Source organism: Triturus cristatus, chromosome 3_2 (assembly GCF_964204655.1).
Source record: "Triturus cristatus chromosome 3_2, aTriCri1.1, whole genome shotgun sequence".
Taxonomy (NCBI): domain Eukaryota; kingdom Metazoa; phylum Chordata; class Amphibia; order Caudata; family Salamandridae; genus Triturus; species Triturus cristatus.
The window spans coordinates 905,210,982-905,232,269 of record NC_140584.1 but is presented as its reverse complement, the minus strand read 5'-3'; the positions used below and the strand labels follow the sequence as shown (position 1 = coordinate 905,232,269).

Here is a 21,288-nt window from a genome sequence, read left to right as displayed (position 1 = left end):
TCCACATCTGAGTCGTCGGCTTCGGAAGCGCTGACTAGGTCCTCTTCGGTGTGCTGCTGTCCCGGATCTTCGACGTCGTCCCCGAAGATGTCGACTGGAACGGAGGTCGAGGAGTGTGCCATGTTTCGTCTGGCCCTTCGATCTCGAATAGTCTTTTTTGATCTGAAAGACTTGCAGGCCGGACAGTCTCGAGCCTCGTGTTCTGGGGAGAGGCAGAGGTTACACACCTCATGAAGATCGGTGTGGGGGAATTTGGACCCACATCGAGGGCACTTCTTGAATGGAGATCTTTCCATCAGCCGGGACTGGAGCTTGGGTAGGCCCGAAGGCCGCTGTGGACGACTGGAATCGAAGATGTGTCGAAGAGAAGGTGATTGAGGAGATCTGGGTCTAAACAATACCTCGATGAGGTTGGCCTTAGGGTTTGGTCTCTGGCAGGGTCCTGGGCCCAACCACTCAAGGGTGCCCAACCACCACATAGGTGCCCAACCCCCTGCTGTGCAAAGGCAGTACGTGGCATGGGGTTGGCTGCCGAGCCCAGTGGCCAACCCCCACTGTGCCAACTTGCAATTTCCTTTTTAAAAAAAAAAGAAAATTTGGATACCGCTGAACTCGACACGCAAGCTTTAACCCCATGGTACTATACAAGCCAAGGCGGCAATGGCTCCTGCGAGAGTGCTATGGTACCCACGTTCCAATTACTTTATTTTTTCATTTTATATGGGGTGGGGACGGGGATTTCTACGGGTCTCCACCCCACAAGCCTGCCCCCTTATTCCCTTTGCCACAAACTACTTCAGGAGATGGGGACTAAGTCCCGGAGCCCTCTAATTTCAACTGCTGCATTTTACTCAAGGATGTGGCCAATGTGCATTACCAAAATGTCCAATGGGAGAAAAAACTGCCTCATCCAATCAGAAGGTTCTATTTTTTTCATTACTGCGGACCAACCATCTAGCTATACCTAACCTTTTCTGAACATTAACCAATTCACACCCAATCCACGCCCCTGTTTATATGCCAATTTGTTTTAAACAGCTGAAGTTAGACTTGAAAAGTAATTTCCAGACTCCAATACTCCATAAAAATGGATGGAGATTCATACGGTGAGGAAAATCAGAAAAGGGCGAGAGATATAGGCACTTGCCTGGCAGTACGCACATAGAGCAAATGCTTCCCATTGTCTCTGGTAGTTTCCACATGGAATGAGCAAACCACTAAATGATTTCTGCAAGTGCATTTAACTGAAGTCCAGTGGTTATGTAGTAAGATCTTCTGAAAATTCAGCTTTAGTCTGGTTGTCCACTGCTATGAAGGGTTGTTTATTTGAACTGTGCTGCAGGGTTAACACCTCTGACATCAAAAGTTTTCTCTTTTCTGCACCCTTCCACGAAGGAGGTGGGGGAGGTTAGAAATCTGTAGTGCAACTTCAATAAATAATTTTATGAGTAAAGTGAGTTTTTGTGAGATGAAAAACAGTGCATACGCAGGCAATTCTGAGCTTTCTATATATTTCAGTAAAACTAACTTAAATTGGTTAGGTTAGCTGTATCAGCTTAACATAACATGAGCAGAACTCATAGCAGATCATCCCACTAGGGACAGCATGGCGTTTCCATATTCCATTACTGATGTGCAACCGGGCATTTGCTGAGTATTCCATTTGCAGCTCCTAACTTGTCAGAGAAAATGCTGCCAGGATTCAGTATCTCAGTGGGCACTGCGTTGGGCATTTCAAGGAACTCTAATGGTATTTTGGCCAAGTTCATAGCTTTGCTTCCGTAAGCACCAACACTTTGCAGTGCTTGTATCACGAAAGGAAGTCAGAATTAGAAATTACTGAAGACATTTGAAGCCTCTTCGCTTCCAAGTTATGCTTGACAACTCCTTCTATTGACAAGCCAAGTACAGGAGAAAAGTACAGAACTCATTCTTTTCATGTTCCTGGGTATCTCATGTGTGTATTTGTTATTTGAAAACAATGCATTGATGTAGAGCAAATGGATGCGAATGGGGAGTGCTTTATCTATAGCAACAGAGGTATTTTTGGAAAGTATGAACTTTCAGATTGTTTCCTTTAAGGAGCAACTCAGATCTGTCACAGGATGTTATTGCGGATGCTAAATTTGTATCTTAAAAATAAAATAGACTTGTTCTTTCCCCTTTTTGCACCACTCGTTTTCAAGACTGATGATATCATGGTTTTGAGGGTTGCATTGGCATCCTTAGATGGCGAGGTTCTTCAAGGAAAATTGGTATGCTAGTTCTTACAGGGATGCAGTGGTCCTGAAGATGAGGCACGCTTGTAGTGTCAAATGTCCATCAGGAGGTAAAATGTAGCTGTACTTCTACTATCCTTGGAGCTGTAGAGCAGAATGCGGGACAATATTCATACGCGCAAGGTAAGAACAAAGAACTTCGCTCCTATCCTTGTGGTATAGCTTGGTTGTGTAGTCTAAAGTCTGCTGCAGGAAAGTAAAGTTAGAATCTTTGAGATTTCTCAGCAATTTGAAGTCCCAAGGTTCACCTTGGGATGACTGAAACAAAAGGATTTTGCAGAGGGTTTAGATATGAATAAGTCCGGCTCCATAAATTAGCCAGTTTAGGATCTTATCTTGTTGGATTCAGTTCGAAATTATTAGTTTGTTTTCATGGACTTCAATTTAAAACAGGCGCTAAACATCCAGACAAATATGGCCCAGTGCCCTTGAGTTACTTTGAGGCATTTCGATGTAATTGTGTACAACCAGCGTACTGGTAAGTCTGGATCCTGAAAATGGGCAGGAAGGTTTGTACAGCTTTATTTAAAGATTACAAATTGTCGGAAAGAGTGGATAGAACTTTTGTGTATGCTGTAGGTCACTGGTAGCTGCTTGGATCCAGTTGTTTTGACCATGAAGTGTTGTTTTGACAAACAGTATAATCAGTGCAGAACAGTGTAATTAAAGGGTGTGCATGGTGATAGAATGATATGGTGACAGACTGCTGACTAAGGGGTGGTTGTGCAAGGCGTCAATTTCAGATGATTGATCAAGTAGAACCGGAGTGTACACTGTCTCCAATGAGGAAGATGTCATCCACAACTTGGACACAGAATTGCCAATATGGTAGGAGAAAGTTCATGTTGATATGAGCTTGCAGTCGGGCAGCAGCCACGTTTGCAATGATCATTTTGTGAAGGGCAGGTGGGGGATGGGACGGTGAACAGGTTAGAGTTTGCTTTCTTCAGTACTAGGAGGTTTTGCCTAGTCCTTTGATTAACCAATCCTTAAACAATGAGCTGTGAGAATCAAATTCAAACCATAATATAGTGTTGTGCTCTCACTGACCAGGTGAGCTCACTTCAGCACTTTTTATATAATAACCAGAAACCAACAAGTACTTACGCCACTCCAAAGCCCATCGCATACAGAAGTATGGCATTGACAATGATGTTAAGGACGTTTACAACACCGCCAGCTATAACTTGAGGCCAAATCACTCCCTAAAAAAAAATATATATATATCAAAATAAGTGTAAAAAACATTCTGCAATCTCATCAACTATACCAAACTCCAATAAGTGTCCCAGTAATGCCAGTTGAGAGTTCATTAATTAGCCGTGCACATTAACAAAACTGTGTAGACTCTTTTCTCCCAACAAGTATGCTTCATTGAAAAATTCAAATTACAAAGGGCTTGATTTAGAGCTAGGTGGATGGGGTAAAGGCAGTCAGGGTGCCAGAGGACTTTATCTCTGCCACTCTGCCTTTAATTTAGTTTGGCATTTTCCAACAATAAACTCCCAATGTGGGGAACTTGCTGTTGGTAAAGACAAAGACTAATGGCAAAAATGCCAATTGAGTTTTTTCACATGGCATGTGAGTTAATTTTTTATTTTTAAGGTCCCTCCTTGCCAGGATGATCCTGGTGGTGACAGTTGTATATACATTTTTTTTAGAACACTGTAAATAGGGTGAATGGTTTGACTGATGGCTTACCTCCGATAGTCTTCACGGGGGGCGGCAGTGTTAGGCTTACACTGGAGGACAACATTTTACATAATTCGCGTAAACTTGGCACTCCATCTGTCACAAAAAAGGATGGGTGGACCTGCAGGTGGACAGACAGAGTACTCTGTGTTCGCTGGAATGAGTACCCTGCCCATCAGATTCTAAATCAGGTCCTTAATCTTTAATGCAAACGTGGCCTTCGGAAGTGAATATCAAGCACCTGGAATCAGTGGAAACAGGAGTTAACTGAAGGAATATATAACAGTGGTAAGGACACACCTAGCATTTGCTGTGATGACGAAATAAGTCAAACACTGCAGCTAGCAGATTTTTGGCCCCATGGCACAAGCACGTCATGTCACTAAATGGCAAATATCTTGGAGGGCAGAGCTAGCACGACCACAAGATGGCAGCCTGCTGAGGAGGCTCTGCCGGCCTGACAAAAATCTGGCATTAATCCATCCATTCTGCATGGCATCGGGGCGAGCAAGACTATGTCCAACCTCACTGTGACCTCTGTGGCGGCAAGTGCAATGGGCCCAAGATACAGCCATTTAAGTGGCGCGGCCTGGGCCCGGCATGGCGGTGGCAACTTTGACCGTTTAAAGGGGAAAGTAGACAGGCATGAAGAGCGACTGGAACAGCCTAAACACAGATGAGGTTACACACTCCTCGGCTGAGGAATGAATACTCCAGATGGAGAAGGTCCTTAAAGTTATTTTCAATAAGACTGAAGATTTGGAGGCGGAATCGAGACTCAACAATCTAGGAATCTTTGGCGTCTTGAAATTGACTGCTATGGACCGAATGTAGAAAACATACCCTCTTTGGGGAGGCCCCCTCCCCCATGCTGATTGTAGAGAGGGCACACAGATCGCTGGGACAGCACCTGCCTCGGGCCCCTGCTCACCCGAAAACAGTGCAGCTCTTAAACTGCCGCAACAGGGATTCCGTGCTTTGTCTTAGCAGGGAGCGCCGGCGCCCCAATTCCAGGGCAGTGACATCTCGTTCTTCCCAGACTTTACCCTCGCTGTTCAGGCAGCCAGGCGAGACTACATCCTGGTAGAGCGTGCACTCCAGAAGATGTTCGCAAAATACTCACTGATCTATCTGGCCACACACTGTATACACCACTCAGGGCAAACCCACTTCTTTACCGACCCAAAGGCAGGAGGGCTTCCTGTTGCTGTGGGGTTCAGGCCAAGGCCACCCCAGCGAAAATGAATGATGGACTTGCGCCCAGATGACTTCGAGGTAGAGGAGTTTGGAGGCTTGATCTGGGTTGCCCCGCCATGCTCCCAAGCTGGGGATTGGGAAGTGGCCCCCTGCTGATGGAGCGAGGTGCGCTCACCCCTGACTGCCCTCATCCTCCTGTTTGGCCAAGCAGAACATTTCAGGCTGGGAAAGTGCTGGGTAGCCACTTCACCCCGTTGGGATGAGTCCTCCCCTTTGCTTTCTGGATTTCCTTTGGGAGTTGCCAGGGGGGAGGGATGGTCTTATTTGGGCCAGTTTGTGGGGGGAGGGGAGGCAAAGTGGGTGGTGGATCATGGGCAATGTTTTTGTTGTATGCAATTTGTTTGATTTCCCCCTTGTTTAGCCATTCAGTCCTGTGCTTGCCCCCATCTACACTGCACAAGCCTGCCCATCCATGGTCACCCCTTGCGCAACTTAAATCTTCCACTGACTGCACTGAAATACTAACTTGGAATATTAGGGGCATAAACGAGAGACGGAAGGCAAAGCAAGGCTTCAACTATTTACCGCGTCATAAAATAGGCATTTGCCTTCTGCCAGAGTTACATTTGATGAATGCAGCATTGACGCACCTCGGAGCATATTGGATAGGTGAGAAAAGTCGCCTGCTACTTAAATTATGTGTGGGGGTGGCAGTGGTGCTCTGCAGTGGGCTGAACTGGTGCATGCATTCTGCACTTTGCGATCCATAGGGGCGTTATGTTATCCTGGCTGGCATCTTGCGGGTACGCCCCATGATATTAATGTCGGTGTACGGCCTCAATACGGATGATCCCCAAATCTTTGCGGAGGTATGGCGCTTGGTGGGGACGATGGGCCCAAGAGCTGTGCTGCAAGTGGGGACTTGGTGCTGGACGCCAGTGTAGATGGATCCAGCAGGACACGCCACCCACCCCTACAAGCTGCTACGCAAATTATATACCATCATCGCGGACAATTGCCTTACAGATATCTGGCGCACACCACATATACAGCTCCAAGGGTACGTGCATAACATCCACTCACACACAACTTTTAGTCCAGAATCGACTTCTGGATGGCCACCAAGGATACGGTTTCCTGGACCACTGATGTTCAGCACCTCCCACACACACTGTCTGACCATGGCTCAGTACTTTTGGAGCAATGCCCACCTGACACTGCCCTGCATGCGTTTTCTTGGAGACTCCCCCGATGCGCTACTTTACCAAATGTTCCAGAGTGAGGTCTGTTGAAAAAGTTACTTACCTTCGGTAACGATGTATCTGTAAGAAACATTAGTTAGTTAGATTCCTCACCTTAGAATATCCCCAGGCGTCAGACTGGATCCGGAAGATTTTTCGTCAGCAATACCCCTTGCGCGTCGCTAGGCGTCGTCTGCGGCTCCGCGTCCGTCGTCGGCGTCGTGCGCCGGAATGACGGAGTACTTAGACGCCGCCCTCGCGCGCTGACGTCAGTTCTTTTACATAGCCTTCCGCGCCAGGAACGCAGAGCCATGCAAGAGACCGACACTGGTGCCAAAAAATTCTAGGGCCCTGAAAGGGATAGCCTTAACCCTAGATGTCAGTTCGCAGAACGGGGAGGATGGGTGGGTCGGTGAGGAATCTAACTAACTAATGCTTCTTACAGATACATCGTTACCGAAGGTAAGTAACCTGTTCATCTGAAAGAAACACATTAGTTAGATTCCTCACCTTAGAATAGATACCCAAGCAATACCAACCCCGATGGTGGGTCTGCGAACCAAGATCACACCAGAAAGTCCTGGAGAACAGAATGGCCAAAGAAGCCATCCCTCCGGACTTGGCTGTCTAGGCAATAGTGCCTGGCAAACGTGAGCAGCGAAGTCCACGTCGCCACCTGACAGATGTCCTGCAAAGGGACTCCCCGTCCCAAAGCAGTAGTAGCCGCTGTGGCCCGAGTAGAATGGGCTCGCAGCCCAACAGGAGGGTCCTTTTTCGCCAAGGAATAACAGATTTTTATACACAAAACGACCCACCGGGAGATGGTCCGTTTGTGCACAGCTTTTCCCTATTTTGCACCCACGTAGCCAACGAAAAGCTGGTTGTCCACTCGGAACTGTTTTGTGCGGTCCAAATAAAAGGAGAGCGCACATTTTGGGTCCAGACGGTGGAGCCGATCTTCCTCTTTGGAAGGATGCAGAGGCGGAAAGAAGGTGGGCAAGGTGACAGATTGCCCAAGATGAAAGGGGGTCACCACTTTCGGTAGAAAGGAAGGACGAGGCCGAAGGACAACCTTGTCCGGATGAACAGATAGAAAATGAGGCTTGGACGATAGAGCCTGGAACTCACTCACCCGTCTAGCCGAGGTGATGGCTACCAGGAAAGCAGTCTTAAGAGTTAGAAGACGAAGAGGACAATTGTAAAGAGGCTCAAAGGGAGCGCACATCAGGAATGTTAAGACAAGATTCCAGTCCCACTGAGGCATTACGAATGGGACAGGAGGGAACGTGTGAGTAATGCCTTTAAGAAAGCGTGACACTACAGGGGACTTGAAAAGAGAGGGCCGATCAGGGAGCCGTAAGAAGGCAGAGAGGGCAGCAAGATAACCTTTCAAGGTGCCCAGGGCAGAGCCCTGCCGTGCCAAAGAAAGAAGAAAGAGGAGAACCTCAGAAAGAGGGGCGGAAAGGGGATCCACAGCCTTTGCTGTGCACCATGCCACAAATTTGTTCCACCGGCAGGCGTATTCCATCTTTGTGGAGGGACGCCTGGCTGCCAGAATGATATCACAGACTTCAGGAGGCAAGTCAAATGGCATCAACTGCCACCGCTCAATCTCCACGCATGGAGGTGGAGGCTGGACAGGTTCGGGTGGAGGACCGTCCCCTGCTGCTGCGACAGAAGATCCTCCCGAAGGGGCAGACGTATCGGAGGATCGGTCAACATACTGAGTAGCTCGGGATACCAGTACCTTCGTGCCCAATCCGGAGCCACCAAGATGACTTGGGCCCGGTCGCGCCTGATCTTCTTCAGCACTCTGGGCAGAAGTGGTATAGGCGGAAAGGCGTACAACAGACCGCAACTCCACTCGTGACGAAAAGCGTCGCCGAGCGAGTGCCGCCTTGGAAATTCCAACGCGCAGAACTGCTGACATTGCGCGTTCTCGTCGGTGGCGAATAGATCTAACCAAGGCTCTCCCCACTGCTGAAAGAGACCTTGCGCCACCTCGGAGTTCAGACGCCATTCGTTTTTTGTCCTCATATGCCACCAAGGTTCTATATGCGCAATCAATAGGCTTACAAGCAATATGCTGTCACAGTTTATACCAACTGGGAGGGATAGTCATGGAACCGGGGCCTCGTCCCACAGCAATAGGGCTTGACATACCAGCGATCACCATACCATAACCTCAGGAGTTCAGCCAGGGTGCTACCTAAGTGCTGAAAAAGGAATCAGAGCACCGCTTATACCAAGCAGTGGGATAGATGGCTTAATCATTGGACCTGGGGGAAAAAAAAAAAAAAAACCAGAGTCTCACTGATCCCATTTAAGAAGGTGCCAAAATGATCTTTTGTCTGGATTCCCAGCTCTAGCCAAATCAAACTTAGAAACATGCAGGGCAGAGGCGTACCAATCATTGATAGGAGGTAAAGGGTCCTTCCACTTTCTGCATATCTCCCTTCTAGCCAGTAGTATAGCGTAAAATACTAGCTTCTTCGCCGAGCTGGAGACCCCCTCTAAGATTCCGAAAATCACCAACTGGGGATGTACAGTTATTTTGGAGTCTATTGAAGACGACAGGATCTTACAAATGGTTTCCCAAAACTGAGACAGAAGGGGGCATTCATAAAACATGTGAATGTCAGAGGATGCTAGGAGTCCACATCTAGCACACACCACCATATTCCCCTGAGTAAATTTAGAAAGTCGAAGGGGGGAATAATATGCTCTGTGGATAGTAAAGATGTGGTTCCTACGCAACCACGCTGGTTTCACCACATCCCACAGCAGTCTACAAGATGTTCTCCATAACTCTTGCAAATCAGTATTACTTATATCAGCCCCCCAGAGTTCATCTGGAAGCATAAATACTCCGTCCATCTCATCCAAAATCAGATTGTACCAGGACGAGATCTCCTTCTTAGCAGGGGGTCTATCAATTAACAAAGTAATAAAGGTACTATAACCACCTACTGGGAATTTATTTTTTCGAGAGGGCTGTGCAGAATAGGAGCGAGACCAGCTGGACATCTGCAGATATTTTAGCCTAGCTAGGCCAGGGCCAATCTTTCTACTCAAACAGTCCCAGGAGAGCAGTTCCCCCTCAACAAATAGATCACCCCTGACCTCCACCCCTGCCTCTCTAATAGGTACTGCAAGTGAGTCTCCCAACCAGGGTGGATTATCGGGGAGATCCCATAAGGGAGTTCTACAGCTATAGTATCCTATTTTAATGGATTTTGAAACCTGGGCCCAAGTCCTTGCCATTCCCAAAAGAATTTTCAATTTAATTTTTTTAAAGAACTTGGGATCTCCGAATTTCAGTAGGAACCCAGACTGGCTAACCCCCTCTCCCCTAAGCAGAGTGGTGTATAGAGTTCCCACCCTATACTCTAATGGTTTTTTTAACAACACCCTGGCATGAGATAACTGGAACGCCCAGGCATAGACCTGGATGTCCGGGGCAGCCAGCCCCCCCTTTTCCTTGCGCCTCCTTAACTTTTTCCACGAAATTCTTGGAAGATGTTTATTCCAGATAAAAGTGTTAATCTCGGCCTGAAAAGTTTTAATAGGGTTTGGATCAAAGTACAGAGGGATAGTGTTGAAAAGAAAGGAAATCTTTGGCAAGACAGCCATCTTAACCAAGTTAGCCCTTCCTAATAAAGACAATGGAAGATGGGACCAAGACTGAAGCAACTTACGGCAGTCCTTGGCTACCTTGGAAAAATTGATATTTACAATCTGATCTATATTTTCCACAATATCGAGGCCCAGGTATCTCAATTTATTTCCTGGCTGAATACCCGAGATACAAAAGCTCTTATCCATACCCCAGGTCAGCATCTCAGTTTTTGAAGCGTTGATCTCGTACCCGGACACTACCCCAAATTCCGAGGCTAGCTTAACTATTTCCGGGAGAGCCGTACGGGCATCAGAGGTGAAAATGAGGATGATATCAGCGTACAGGGCCACTTTCCTTTCCCAACCCCTGTACGCGAACGCCTTGATGTCAACATTATCCCTTAAATTTTGAGCGAATGGTTCAACGTATAGATCGAAAAGAAGTGGGGAGAGGGGGCAGCCCTGTCGCGTACCCCTCGAGATGTTAAAGGGGTCAGACAAGATGCCATTAATCAGCACACAGGCACTTGGGTTCTGATATAGTAGACTGATTGTCCGGCGAAACCCTGCTCCCACATTGAACTTTGCCAAGGCCTCCGAGAGATACAACCAATTAACTGTCGAAGGCCTTGGTGGCATCCAAGGTAAGAACCGCCAGGGGGAGAGACTCCAGAACTGCCAAGTCGATAGCCCTATTAAATCAAAAGTTAATTCATATAGCTGTCGCCCCCTGACAAACCCTTTCTGATCCGGGTGTAAGATATTGGGGGCAACAAGAGCTAATCTATTGGCCAGAATTGAGGCAAATATTTTATAATCGACATTTAGTATGGAGATTGGCCTATAGGAACCACATGCAGTAGACGGTTTCCCTGGTTTTAAGATTACCGTAATAGACGCACTGTCCCATGATGTCGGGGGCCGACCACCATCCAGTAAAATATCGTTAAACAGTAGTACCAAGAAGGAGACAAGTTCCTTCTCCAGGACTTTATAAATTTCAGCCGGTAGGCCGTCTGTACCGGACGCCTTCCCCTTTTTGGCATTATGTATAGCCTTGATAACTTCCTCCTCCGAGATTACACTATCCAACCTCTCACTTTGCTCATCAGAAAGTGCTGGAAGTGTGATCTTACTGAGCCAATCTTTAATACTAACTGGACTGATGTTCTTATCCTCACAGTAGATATTTTGAAAAAATTCTCTGAAGGCGGATCTAATATCTTCATCCCGGGAGAGTGGGGAGCCATTGACATTAATCACCTCGATATTATTACGAACTTGGTCTGTTTTGGTTTTCCATGCAAATAGCTTCCCTGCTCCTTCTCCATACTGGAAATGTGCGAGCTTACTGGCCTCCCATCTTTCTTGTATCCGCTGATTTAAGATAGAAGCAAGGTGGCCTTTTAAAGAAATTAATCTTCCAGACAAAAGAGAGCGATCCTCTGATGTAATGGAATCAGCGTCTAGGTCTAACTGAGACGCCATTCGTGATCCATCATGCACCGGCGGCTGAGTTCGTCTGCTCTGGCGTTCAGAGAGCCCGCCAGATGTTGAACCACCAGGGTGATGCCCTGGTGTTCCAGCCATGTCCAGAGGCGCAGAGCCTCCTGACAAAGGGTCCACGACCCCACCCCGCCCTGTTTGTTGCAATACCACATGGCGGTGGTGTTGTCCGTGAACACCTGCACGACACTTCCCCGGACAGAGGAAAGGAAGGCTTTCAGTGCAAGTCGGATCGCTCTCAGCTCCAACAAGTTGATGTGGAGGCGAGACTCCGCCGGAGACCAGAGGCCTCTGATCTCCGCCTCTCCCATATGGCCACCCCATCCCAGGAGGGACGCATCCGTCACTACGACATGCTCTGATAGGGGTAGGCTCTTGCCCGTGACCCAATCGCGGTCCGTGAGCCACCACTGCAACTGCTGTGCAGTGCCCTCCGAGATCAAGACATGGTCGGACAGGTTGCCGAGATGCTGGGCCCACTGAAACTTCAGGTCCCACTGCAGAGCCCGCATGCGCCGCCTGGCGTGATGCACTAGTAGGATGCAGGAGGCCATCAGCCCCAGAAGCCGCAACACTAGCCTGACCGAAACCCAGGATAGAGGCCGAAAGATGGGACTCAGGGCCTGTATATCCCGGACCCGCTGTTCCGGGGGATAGACCCGGAACTGCGCCGAATCGAGAACCGCTCCGATGAAGAGGAGCTTCTGAGAGGGGCTCAGGTGTGACTTCGGCACGTTGATGGAAAACCCCAGCAAATGCAGGCGATCCGCCGTAGTCTGGAGGTGGGAGACGACTGCCTGGGGCGAGCCCGCCTTCAACAACCAGTCGTCGAGATAGGGGAAGACTGGAACCCCTGATCTGCGCAGATGAGCCGCGACCACCGCCATCACTTTCGTGAACACCCGAGGGGCACTGGTAAGGCCGAAGGGGAGCACGGTGAACTGAAAGTGCTCCTGACCCACCGTGAACCGCAGGTAACGCCGGTGGGCCGGCAGGAGGGGGATGTGGAAATATGCGACCTGCAAGTTCAACGCTACCATCCAGTCTCCAGGGTCGAGGGCAGCTAGAACCTGAGCCAAAGTTAACATTTTGAACCGTTCCTTCCGGAGGAAGGCATTGACGTTCCGGAGGTCCAAGATAGGGCGTAGGCCCCCTTTGCCCTCCTTGGGAACCAGAAAGTAGTGGGAATAACCACGACCTACTTCTGGGCTCGGAACGCGCTCGACGGCCCCCTTGGCCAAGAGGGCCGAAACTTCCTTGTGGAGAAGAATCAAATGATCCCCCGAGATACGGTGGTGCTGCGGTGGCATGGCTGGAGGGGTCGTCTCGAAGGGGAGGGAGTAGCCCCTTCGGACGATTTGCAGCACCCACCTGTCCGACGTGATGGAACGCCAGTGGAGCAGGTGATGGCGAACTCTGCCGCCCACTGGCGTGGAATGGGCCTGAAAGCTCGGACTAGGAAGGCTTTGAGGCGGATCCTGCCGGGGTGGATGTGGACTGACCGCGTCGTCCTCCAGTACCGCCTCGGCGGAAACCACATCCGCGACCGCGTGCAGGCTGGTTCTGCGGCCGGTGGCTAGGCGGACGAGAGGAGGTGCCCCTTCCTTGGCCACGAAAGGAGCGAAAAGCGGAAGTTTGTGGCCGCGGGGCCGAGAGGCCCAAGGACTTGGCCGTAGCCCGGGAGTCCTTGAAGCGAGCCAGCACACTGTCCGCTTTCTCACCAAAAAGGCGAGCGCCATCAAAAGGCATGTCCATGAGGGTGCTCTGGACATCCCCTGAAAAAGACGTGGACCGCAGCCAGGCGTGAAGTCGAAGCGCCACCGTGGAAGAAATCGCCCTACCCAGCGAGTCCGTAGTGTCAAGCCCACATCGGATTGCATGGCGCGCTGCATCTCTCCCATCGGCCAGGGCCAAGGAAAGCCGCGCCCGGGCCTCCTCCGGGCACAGTGGCAGCACGTCCTCCACCGCATCCCACAGAGAGTGGGAATAACGGTCCAAGAGACAGGCGGTGTTCAAAGACCGCAGGCCCAAACTGAGCGAAGAGAACAGCTTCTTACCAAACTGTTCCAGTCTCTTGGAATCCCGGTCCGGAGGAGCGGACGGGAAGGAGGATTGGGAGGTAGAGGCCTGGATAACCAGACTCTCGGGGGTGGGGTGTTGGGACAGAAAACTGGGGTCGCCCGGAGCAGGGCGGTGGTGCCTGGCAATGTTCCTATCCACAGGAGGGACTGTGGAGGGCTTGGACGAGGTGCCCTGCAGAACGTCAGTGAGGGCCTCATTGAATGGCAGCAGAGGCTCAGTGGAGCATGCGGCAGACTGAAGCACCTCAGTGAGGATGTTAGTCCTCACAGCCACGGCAGGCAGCTCAAGCCCAAGGGCTTCGGCCGCCTTGCGCAGCACCACAGAAAAAGCTGCACTCTCCTCCGAAGCCACAGTCGGAGGAGAGATGAATCCAGTGTCCAGTGAGGTATCCAACCCACTGGCCTCCCCCAGTTCATCTGCCCAGTCCTGTGCAAGTTGGCTCTGAAGGGCCATAGGGTCATCAGACCCCTCCCAGTCGCCCCCGTCATCCGATTCCTGGTAAACAGGAGGAATGATCGGAGACGGTCGATAGACAATGTGTGTCTCTAGTGGCGTCGGGCGGCGCCGCATCGGCGTTGGGACCGGACAGGGGCTGAACCGGGGATCGACGTCGACCGGAGCCGGCGTCGGGGGTGGTATCGGTGTCGGCGCCGGCGGAGGAGGCGTAACGAGGTCGACCGGCGTCGGCGGGGGCCCAGGCTCGGGCCCCTCGGGGACCTGCGGCGTCGGGGCCGGAGCCTCCAACGGTGCCAGGGCCGGAGCCAATGGCACGCGAGGTCGCCCAGTCGAGTCCACGGGGCCCGAAGGCGTGCCAGCGGGCGTTGACGGCGGGGCCAGGCTCCTCATGGCTGAGAGGAAGGCACTGACCTCCGCCGGCGTCGCGTCAGTCCCAGGGACCGTTGGGTATGGGGACTTGCGCGGCTCCTGCGGAGCCGCGGGGGTGGAACCACCCAGACCCTCGGCCGAGTCGCGCGACCGGCAAGGGGAGTCCGAAGAGCGGTGTCGCCTCTTGGACTACTAGGAGTGCCTCGACTTACCCGAAGACTTCGAGCCAGACGAGTGACGATGTCGAGTGCGGCTCCGCGACCGATCCTTTGACCTCCTCCTGGACCGGGATCGAGAGCGGCGCGGAGCCGAGTGGCGAAGCTCGAGAAGCTTGCGAGGCCGCTCCCGCCTAGCTTTTGAGGTCAGGGCCATACAATCGGAGCACGACGCCGCGTCGTGGTCGAGGCCCAAGCAGTACAGGCACCGGCGGTGATGATCGGTTACCGACATCAGTCGGTGACAGTCGTCGCAGGCCTTAAAACATCCTACCGGCACCAGAGTCGAGAAATGACCAAAAAGAGTCAAAAAAGTTAGTCAAAAATTGACTAAAGGGGTAGCTCTCCCGGATCGGCGCTTACTGGCGCGGAAAAAAGAAGAGACTGACGTCAGCGCGCGAGGGCGGCGTCTAAGTACTCCGACGACGTCATTCCGGCGCACGATGCCGACGACGGACGCGGAGCCGCAGACGACGCCTAGCGACGCGCAAGGGGTATTGCTGACGAAAAATCTTCCGGAACCAGTCTGACGCCTGGGGATATTCTAAGGTGAGGAATCTAACTAACGTGTTTCTTTCAGATAGGTCATTATAGAATATTTTGAACACAATTTGCATCGGTGGATTCCCCTTCTACCCTGTGGAGGTCTTTATTTGGTTATCCACAGGATCTCCATGCCAAGCAGGCTATGGTGTCTAAAATGATTTTGGCGGGGATGGCCGGGTTGGAGGCGGAAATCTGAGCTTTAGAGCTACAATATTTTGAAACTCGCAAAGGGGCATCTATTTAAAGCAAACTGGTGGAGTATGAGGAGGTGGCACTTCGGGTAACGCATCACTTGGGGAGAATGGCCTGTGGCCGACGATCTGGGAAGGGTGACAGGGCCGGAAAAATCTTGGCCGGGCTGCTGCGTAAACCCTGGGCTAGTGATTATGTGGTCGAGCTGTTGGAAGACCATCAAAATTAACAGCGCTACGGCACAGAGCACTATAGTGAGCTTCTTACACTAATTTGTACTCCACTTGACATTGTTCACACCCCTCTGCTTTGATCTCCTGCCTGGACTCAGTGCCTCTCCTCTGGTTGGAGGAAAGCCACCACCTCTTACTCAACGAACCCTTCACAGCAGAAGAAAATCTTCATGTTATTGTGGGTTTGCCTTGGGGTAAAGATCCTGGCCATGATGGCCTTACTGCTTCCTTTTACAAGGAATTTGCTCCCCTGCTGGCTCCACACCTTCTTGAGATGTACGAGGAGTCCGTGCAGACCGGTGCGCTTCCTCCTTCACTGCGTGAGGCCCTCATCGTCACCATCCTGAAACCTGATTAAGACCCCTGGTGCTGTGATTCCTACAGATCCCTCTCCATGATAAATATCAATAACAAAATCCTCATGAAGCGAATTGTCTGGCTGCTACTTCCCCTCCTACTGCTCGCAGTTAGACCAGACCAGTCTGGCTTTGTGCCAAGAAGGTCGAAGGCCCATAACGTACAAACGTTCTTCATCCTTCACAAGATCGACCCGGATCTACATTGTGCTGCTGTGTTTCTGGACGCCACTAAGGCGACTCGCTCAGATGGCCTTATATTTTGTGTCTCTTCGAACGGCTTGGGAATGGGTGCAAATTCATACAACTGATCCACTTGGTCTACACCCTGCCTGTCGCGAGCTTGCAGATTATGTGACTGTTTCGGCCCCCTTTGCAATAGCTGTGGCACGTACGAAGAGTGCCCACTCTCGCCTATTTTATTTCCCATTGCGATGGAGCCTCTTGCATCACATCTGAGACAACATAATTCACATCGCGGGCTTGCGTTCCTGCGCAGGCAGATTCTTGTCTCCATGTACGTGGACGATGTCACTATATATGATAGAAACCCGTCAGATAATTTGGACCCTCTTCTTTAGGAGTTCATTCACTTCGGAGGCATAGAGGGTATCACTAATAATTGGGCGAAGTCCATCCTATTTGCGCTTACAGCGGCCACTCGGACCTTCAGCCCCAACTGCCCAATGACTCGGTCTGCTATTTGGCTCAGCCGAGATGTGGAGGAATTGTAGCGGGAAAACTATGGCCGACTGAGGACGTGGCTCGCGACCTGATGGCGGTCTGGTCGAAGTCACCGCTGTCCCTCTCCGGGAGACTGGCCATTGCAAAGATGGGTATACTTACCAAATTTTTATATTTACTTATCAATCTGCCTCTCCCCCTACCAACAGAAACATCGACCATGTGGTGTGGGAGATCTTGATGCTTCTATTTGAGAAGGGTGGGCTGGGAGCGCCCGACATGGCCTTGTACTTCCTCGGTGCCCAGACACATTTTGCGCACTTCTGGCTGCATCCAATACAATTTCAGCTGCAGACTGTGCCTGTTGCAGATAATGTGGCCCATTCCCCTTATAGATGGTCCTATATGGTCCTGCCTAGCGTGTGAGACACCAGGTGGACACCGTCGCATGCACGGCGTGGCATGGAATGAGCTGCGGAAACTGGCCGTGGCTTAATTATATGTTTGCCCCGTCTGTTCCATTTCAGGACACCCACTACTCCCAATGGCTGCTGACCCCGAGACATGGGTGTGTCTGTGTAGACTGCAGCAGAACATCTTTGGAGCGGCATAGCCCAATGGTAGCTTTGTGGCTCCCCAACAGGTGTTTCAACATCCCGCGGCCTACATTCTGTATACCATGACTTACTATCTGCTTCGTGCATCATTGCGCATTCTTCACAATACATTTACGGCAGCCCCCACCACCTTACATTCCCAGTGCTGAAGGAAAGGCTTACCAACCCTTCGCCATGCAAACTGATTACACGCATCCATGCAGAGGATCGCACCGATTTAGGTGCCCTCTGCCTGCCAGACTTGGACTGATGTCATTAATGTGGCGATCAGCGAGGATCAATGCACCTACTGCTGCTCCCAGCCCAAGGCTTTATCCCCAAACTACAGACTGCAATTGATTCATTTACTCACAGACTCTACCACGCATGTGCTGCGAATAGGACTTGCAGAGGATGTGCGCTGCAAAGTATTATGGTAAAAAAGGGGGTGGTGATGGACGGAGCATCAGAACCAATCAAACACTCACACCCAGTCAACAGATCTGGGTTTGATCTATCACCGTTCTTTAGCCCACTCTGCCACCCCAGTTCAGACATGGCTATATGCAAATCAGTCTGACCCTGTGCCTCATGGGAACAGTCCAGCCCGAACTGCCAAGCCATGCCTTTCCTGGACCGGAAACAAGCTTCCTAGGACCGGTTTCTGGCATTTCAGTCGTCTTCAGCCAGGCTTGCTTGAATCCAGTGGCAAAGTGAGCAAGGGACTCACGTCTGAGCATACCCTACCAATTTATGGCGAACAAAGCGGTACAAAAGTATTATGAGCTGTTTTTCTGCACTTGGCGTGGGAAGGTCCTGAGATGTTGCCAGCATTATGTGCCACTCCCCTAAATGCACCCCTCTAGTTGCGCTCATGAGTTATGTTAAGGAAGTTCCCCCAGACGTCCAGTGACTGACGGCTATGTTGCTACTGCTGGCCAAGCAATGCCCTGGGGCAGGCAACAACGGGTGTGTAGTAGGAACAATTGACCTTGTGATGATGTAGTCAGTCAGGATTTGCTGGAAGCATTCTGAGAACTAATGCCTACCGGTTCTCGCCCGAGGGATATTTGGGCTCCCTTGATAAATTATCTTGGCCACATGCCGAGCCGATTAAGGATGCTGACTGTTCTGACAATACCCTCTCAACTGCGGGCACACCTGACTGTCCCTCCACACATGCCTTGCACCTGTCTGTCCAGAAAGTGTGGGCTGATGCCTTGACGTTCCATTTAGTGGGCGTGCTGTCACAAGACCTTCTTGCCTGTGTAGAGTAGACTTAACTGAGTGGCTAGTTTGCGGTTCTTTCCCCTGTCTCCTCCTCCTCCTTCCTCTTTCCCTGCTCGCCCTCCCTACGTCCTCCTCTCTCTCCTTTCCTACAACTTCCCTATGCATTCATGGGATATGGTGTTTGAATGTATACAGTTCTGATGTCATTGTTTTCGTGAAAAACTCAATGAATAAAAATACAAAAAAAAGTCTAATATGTTGCATGACTGCCAATTTATTTGGGAATGCACAAAGACCAGCAGGGTCAGATTCCTGCATCACTAACAGCACTTCCACAAAGTGATACAGACAAGAGTACTTCTGCACCACTTGCATACAATAGTTTACTAAGGCTTTCTATGAACTGTATACTCTGCAATAAGGAAAGGTCTGAGTACAGAAAAGATTTAATGCATAGAGAGCTTCTCTGCCCTGAGCCCCATGTTGTGGGGCTCTCGCCCTGCCTCTCTTATGCTGGAACCTAACTTCCTGAGGTTCAAGAGGTTTTTGATGGGCTTGCTGTTTAAGCAAGCTTTTGATTAGCTTATCTCTTGGTTGTCACAGCACCAAGAACTCCTTGGGTGTACGTGCGCTCTATAGGTTTTTCTAACATAAAATACCAGGCATGAGGTTCTATTGATATTTCTATGAGAATACACTTTTCTGTCTGAGGTAGTTTGAAATTGTAAAAATGTGGCAGTTTCTTGGTACATACAGGAATTCCAAACTCTGGATCACGAGTGCTAAGAATGGTTCCAAGATGTAATTAATGCATTTCTAGAGTGAATTAAATGTAAATGTCAAGGAACTAAATCCAAACTTTCATCTATGATCCATTACAAACTCAGAACCGTTAAAGAAGCATATCAATATAACTCTGATAGAGAGGTTGGTACTTGCTAATTATCAAACTATACAAAACAATGATGTGGAAGAATAGATGTATTCATATTAATAATAGGAAACATACATAAAATTAACCCGGTACATAGTCCCATTCTATTTACTTCTATTTAACCACATACCAACATGTATTCCTGATTGGAACAATTAGTAATTTTTTTAATTGTTTTCAAATTAATACAAATCCAAAACAATACATAAAAGTTACACAAACACCTACATATAATCACTTAATCAAATATGGTTTCCTACCCCCCAATTTTCAGTCTCGTGTTTGCTCTCTAACTAACAGCAATCAACTGCGGGGTAATCCTATACACACAAGGTACAAGCTACACCTCTGAAACCATTTTACAGTGTGTATATCCAATTTTAACACAACGCTTTCTTATTCAATGGATTCCTCCATGGTCCAACAGTCAACGCGTTTCAGCCTTTTCATCCGGGCCTCATCAGGACAATGGCATAAGAAATAACAATGCCTCTCACGGGCAATGATAGGCATCTAGGGCGAGGTCCACGTACACAGGGCACTCTTCGTGAGAGAACAGTACTTATTGAGGCAGGTCGCTGGCACACTGTCTCTTCGGTGGTACACCGGGTCCTCTTCCACGCACTTCGCGTCACTCAATAGCACTCTCCAAACCACGGATCAAAGTCCCGCTTTGTCCTTTCAATGCGCTCTGCTACATTCAGTTACAATCGAGAGCCAGTCCCTGCCGCCTCCTCTTCCGGGATTCGCTAATTAGGTGAACATCATTGTGTACATGACAACAGGAACATTATGAGACCTCACTGTCCTACCAAATGTCTGATCAGTAGGAACAAACAGAACGACTTGCAATCAGACACTTCACTAGCAAGTAGCGAGAAGACTTTCGAACACTCTTAATGCAACTTCATATCAGACAATTATAATATACTCCTCAATGTTGCAGAGAGAACAGTACAAAAATAAAACTATAAGTACCTGATTCTGTAAATATTTGGTCTGCAACCGATAGAGAAACACTGCCTATGAATAAAAAAAAACATGTTCCAGATTTAAAAAATGCTAGTTAAAGCCGAATGATTCATGCAATCAAGCTTTGACTCTTGCTGATTAGCAGACATTTAATCCTTTAGGAAATACCATCTGAAATAAATTAAACATTAACATACCGTTCATATCACATGTTTTCTCATGCAAGAACACGGTCTTAAGTACTCTACTCAGTTCCTAGCCAAGGGCACAGCAATTCAGCCTGACGAGGCAGGTTGAATTTTCTTATATTTTAAACTTTGAACATCAGCACTTCATCGAACTGAAACCAGCCCACAATTCATCCCGGCAGCCGGTCAGAGGGCATTCACATAACGCACTCCGATCTGCGTTGGTTACCAGTTCCGGCCCCGTGTGTGCAACAGGGACGGAAGGAAGCATGTGGCCAGAGGGAGAGACCGCGTAAGCGGGCCTCTGATCTGGGGCTAGAGCACTTAAAAGGAGCAGGGAGACCAGGACCCTAGAACAAAATCCCAGAATTCTTCGGGGCTGTTCCAAACCAGGCCTCATTTATAAAATAGCCGAGTACACACCCCTTTACTTCATAACAACATAGTAATAAAAATCAGTTTCCCTTCTCAAAACGCAGTTACCCCATCAATCACTTGTTAAATGCATCTTTGCCCTCGAATCTATATGGTGCACCACTGCCTTTGGGGTAGGTCTGCACTATACAAATGCTACATACACACATATATGTAATGTGTGTGTATTGTGACTGTATACCGAGCTTCCTACCCCCTGACGAGACATGCAAGGGCTTTACTGATAGGTAGTGCATGGAGTTCAGAGTTAGTTTCTAGTGCTAGTTA

The 21,288-nt window shown here is 49.5% G+C and overlaps 1 protein-coding gene across 2 annotated transcripts in view; it reads right to left on the bottom strand.

Annotated features, from left to right (window-relative positions):
- LOC146858426 (multidrug and toxin extrusion protein 2-like) overlaps positions 1–21,288 on the bottom strand; it is a 722,400-nt gene that overhangs the window by 372,307 nt on the left and 328,805 nt on the right. For both annotated transcript variants that reach the window (XM_085649347.1, XM_085649348.1), the window contains 2 exons: positions 20,405–20,449; positions 3,387–3,484 (listed from right to left, as the gene is read on the bottom strand). In XM_085649347.1, coding sequence (XP_085505473.1) covers positions 3,387–3,484; positions 20,405–20,449 — 143 coding nt within the window. The remainder of the gene's footprint in view (positions 1–3,386; positions 3,485–20,404; positions 20,450–21,288) is intronic.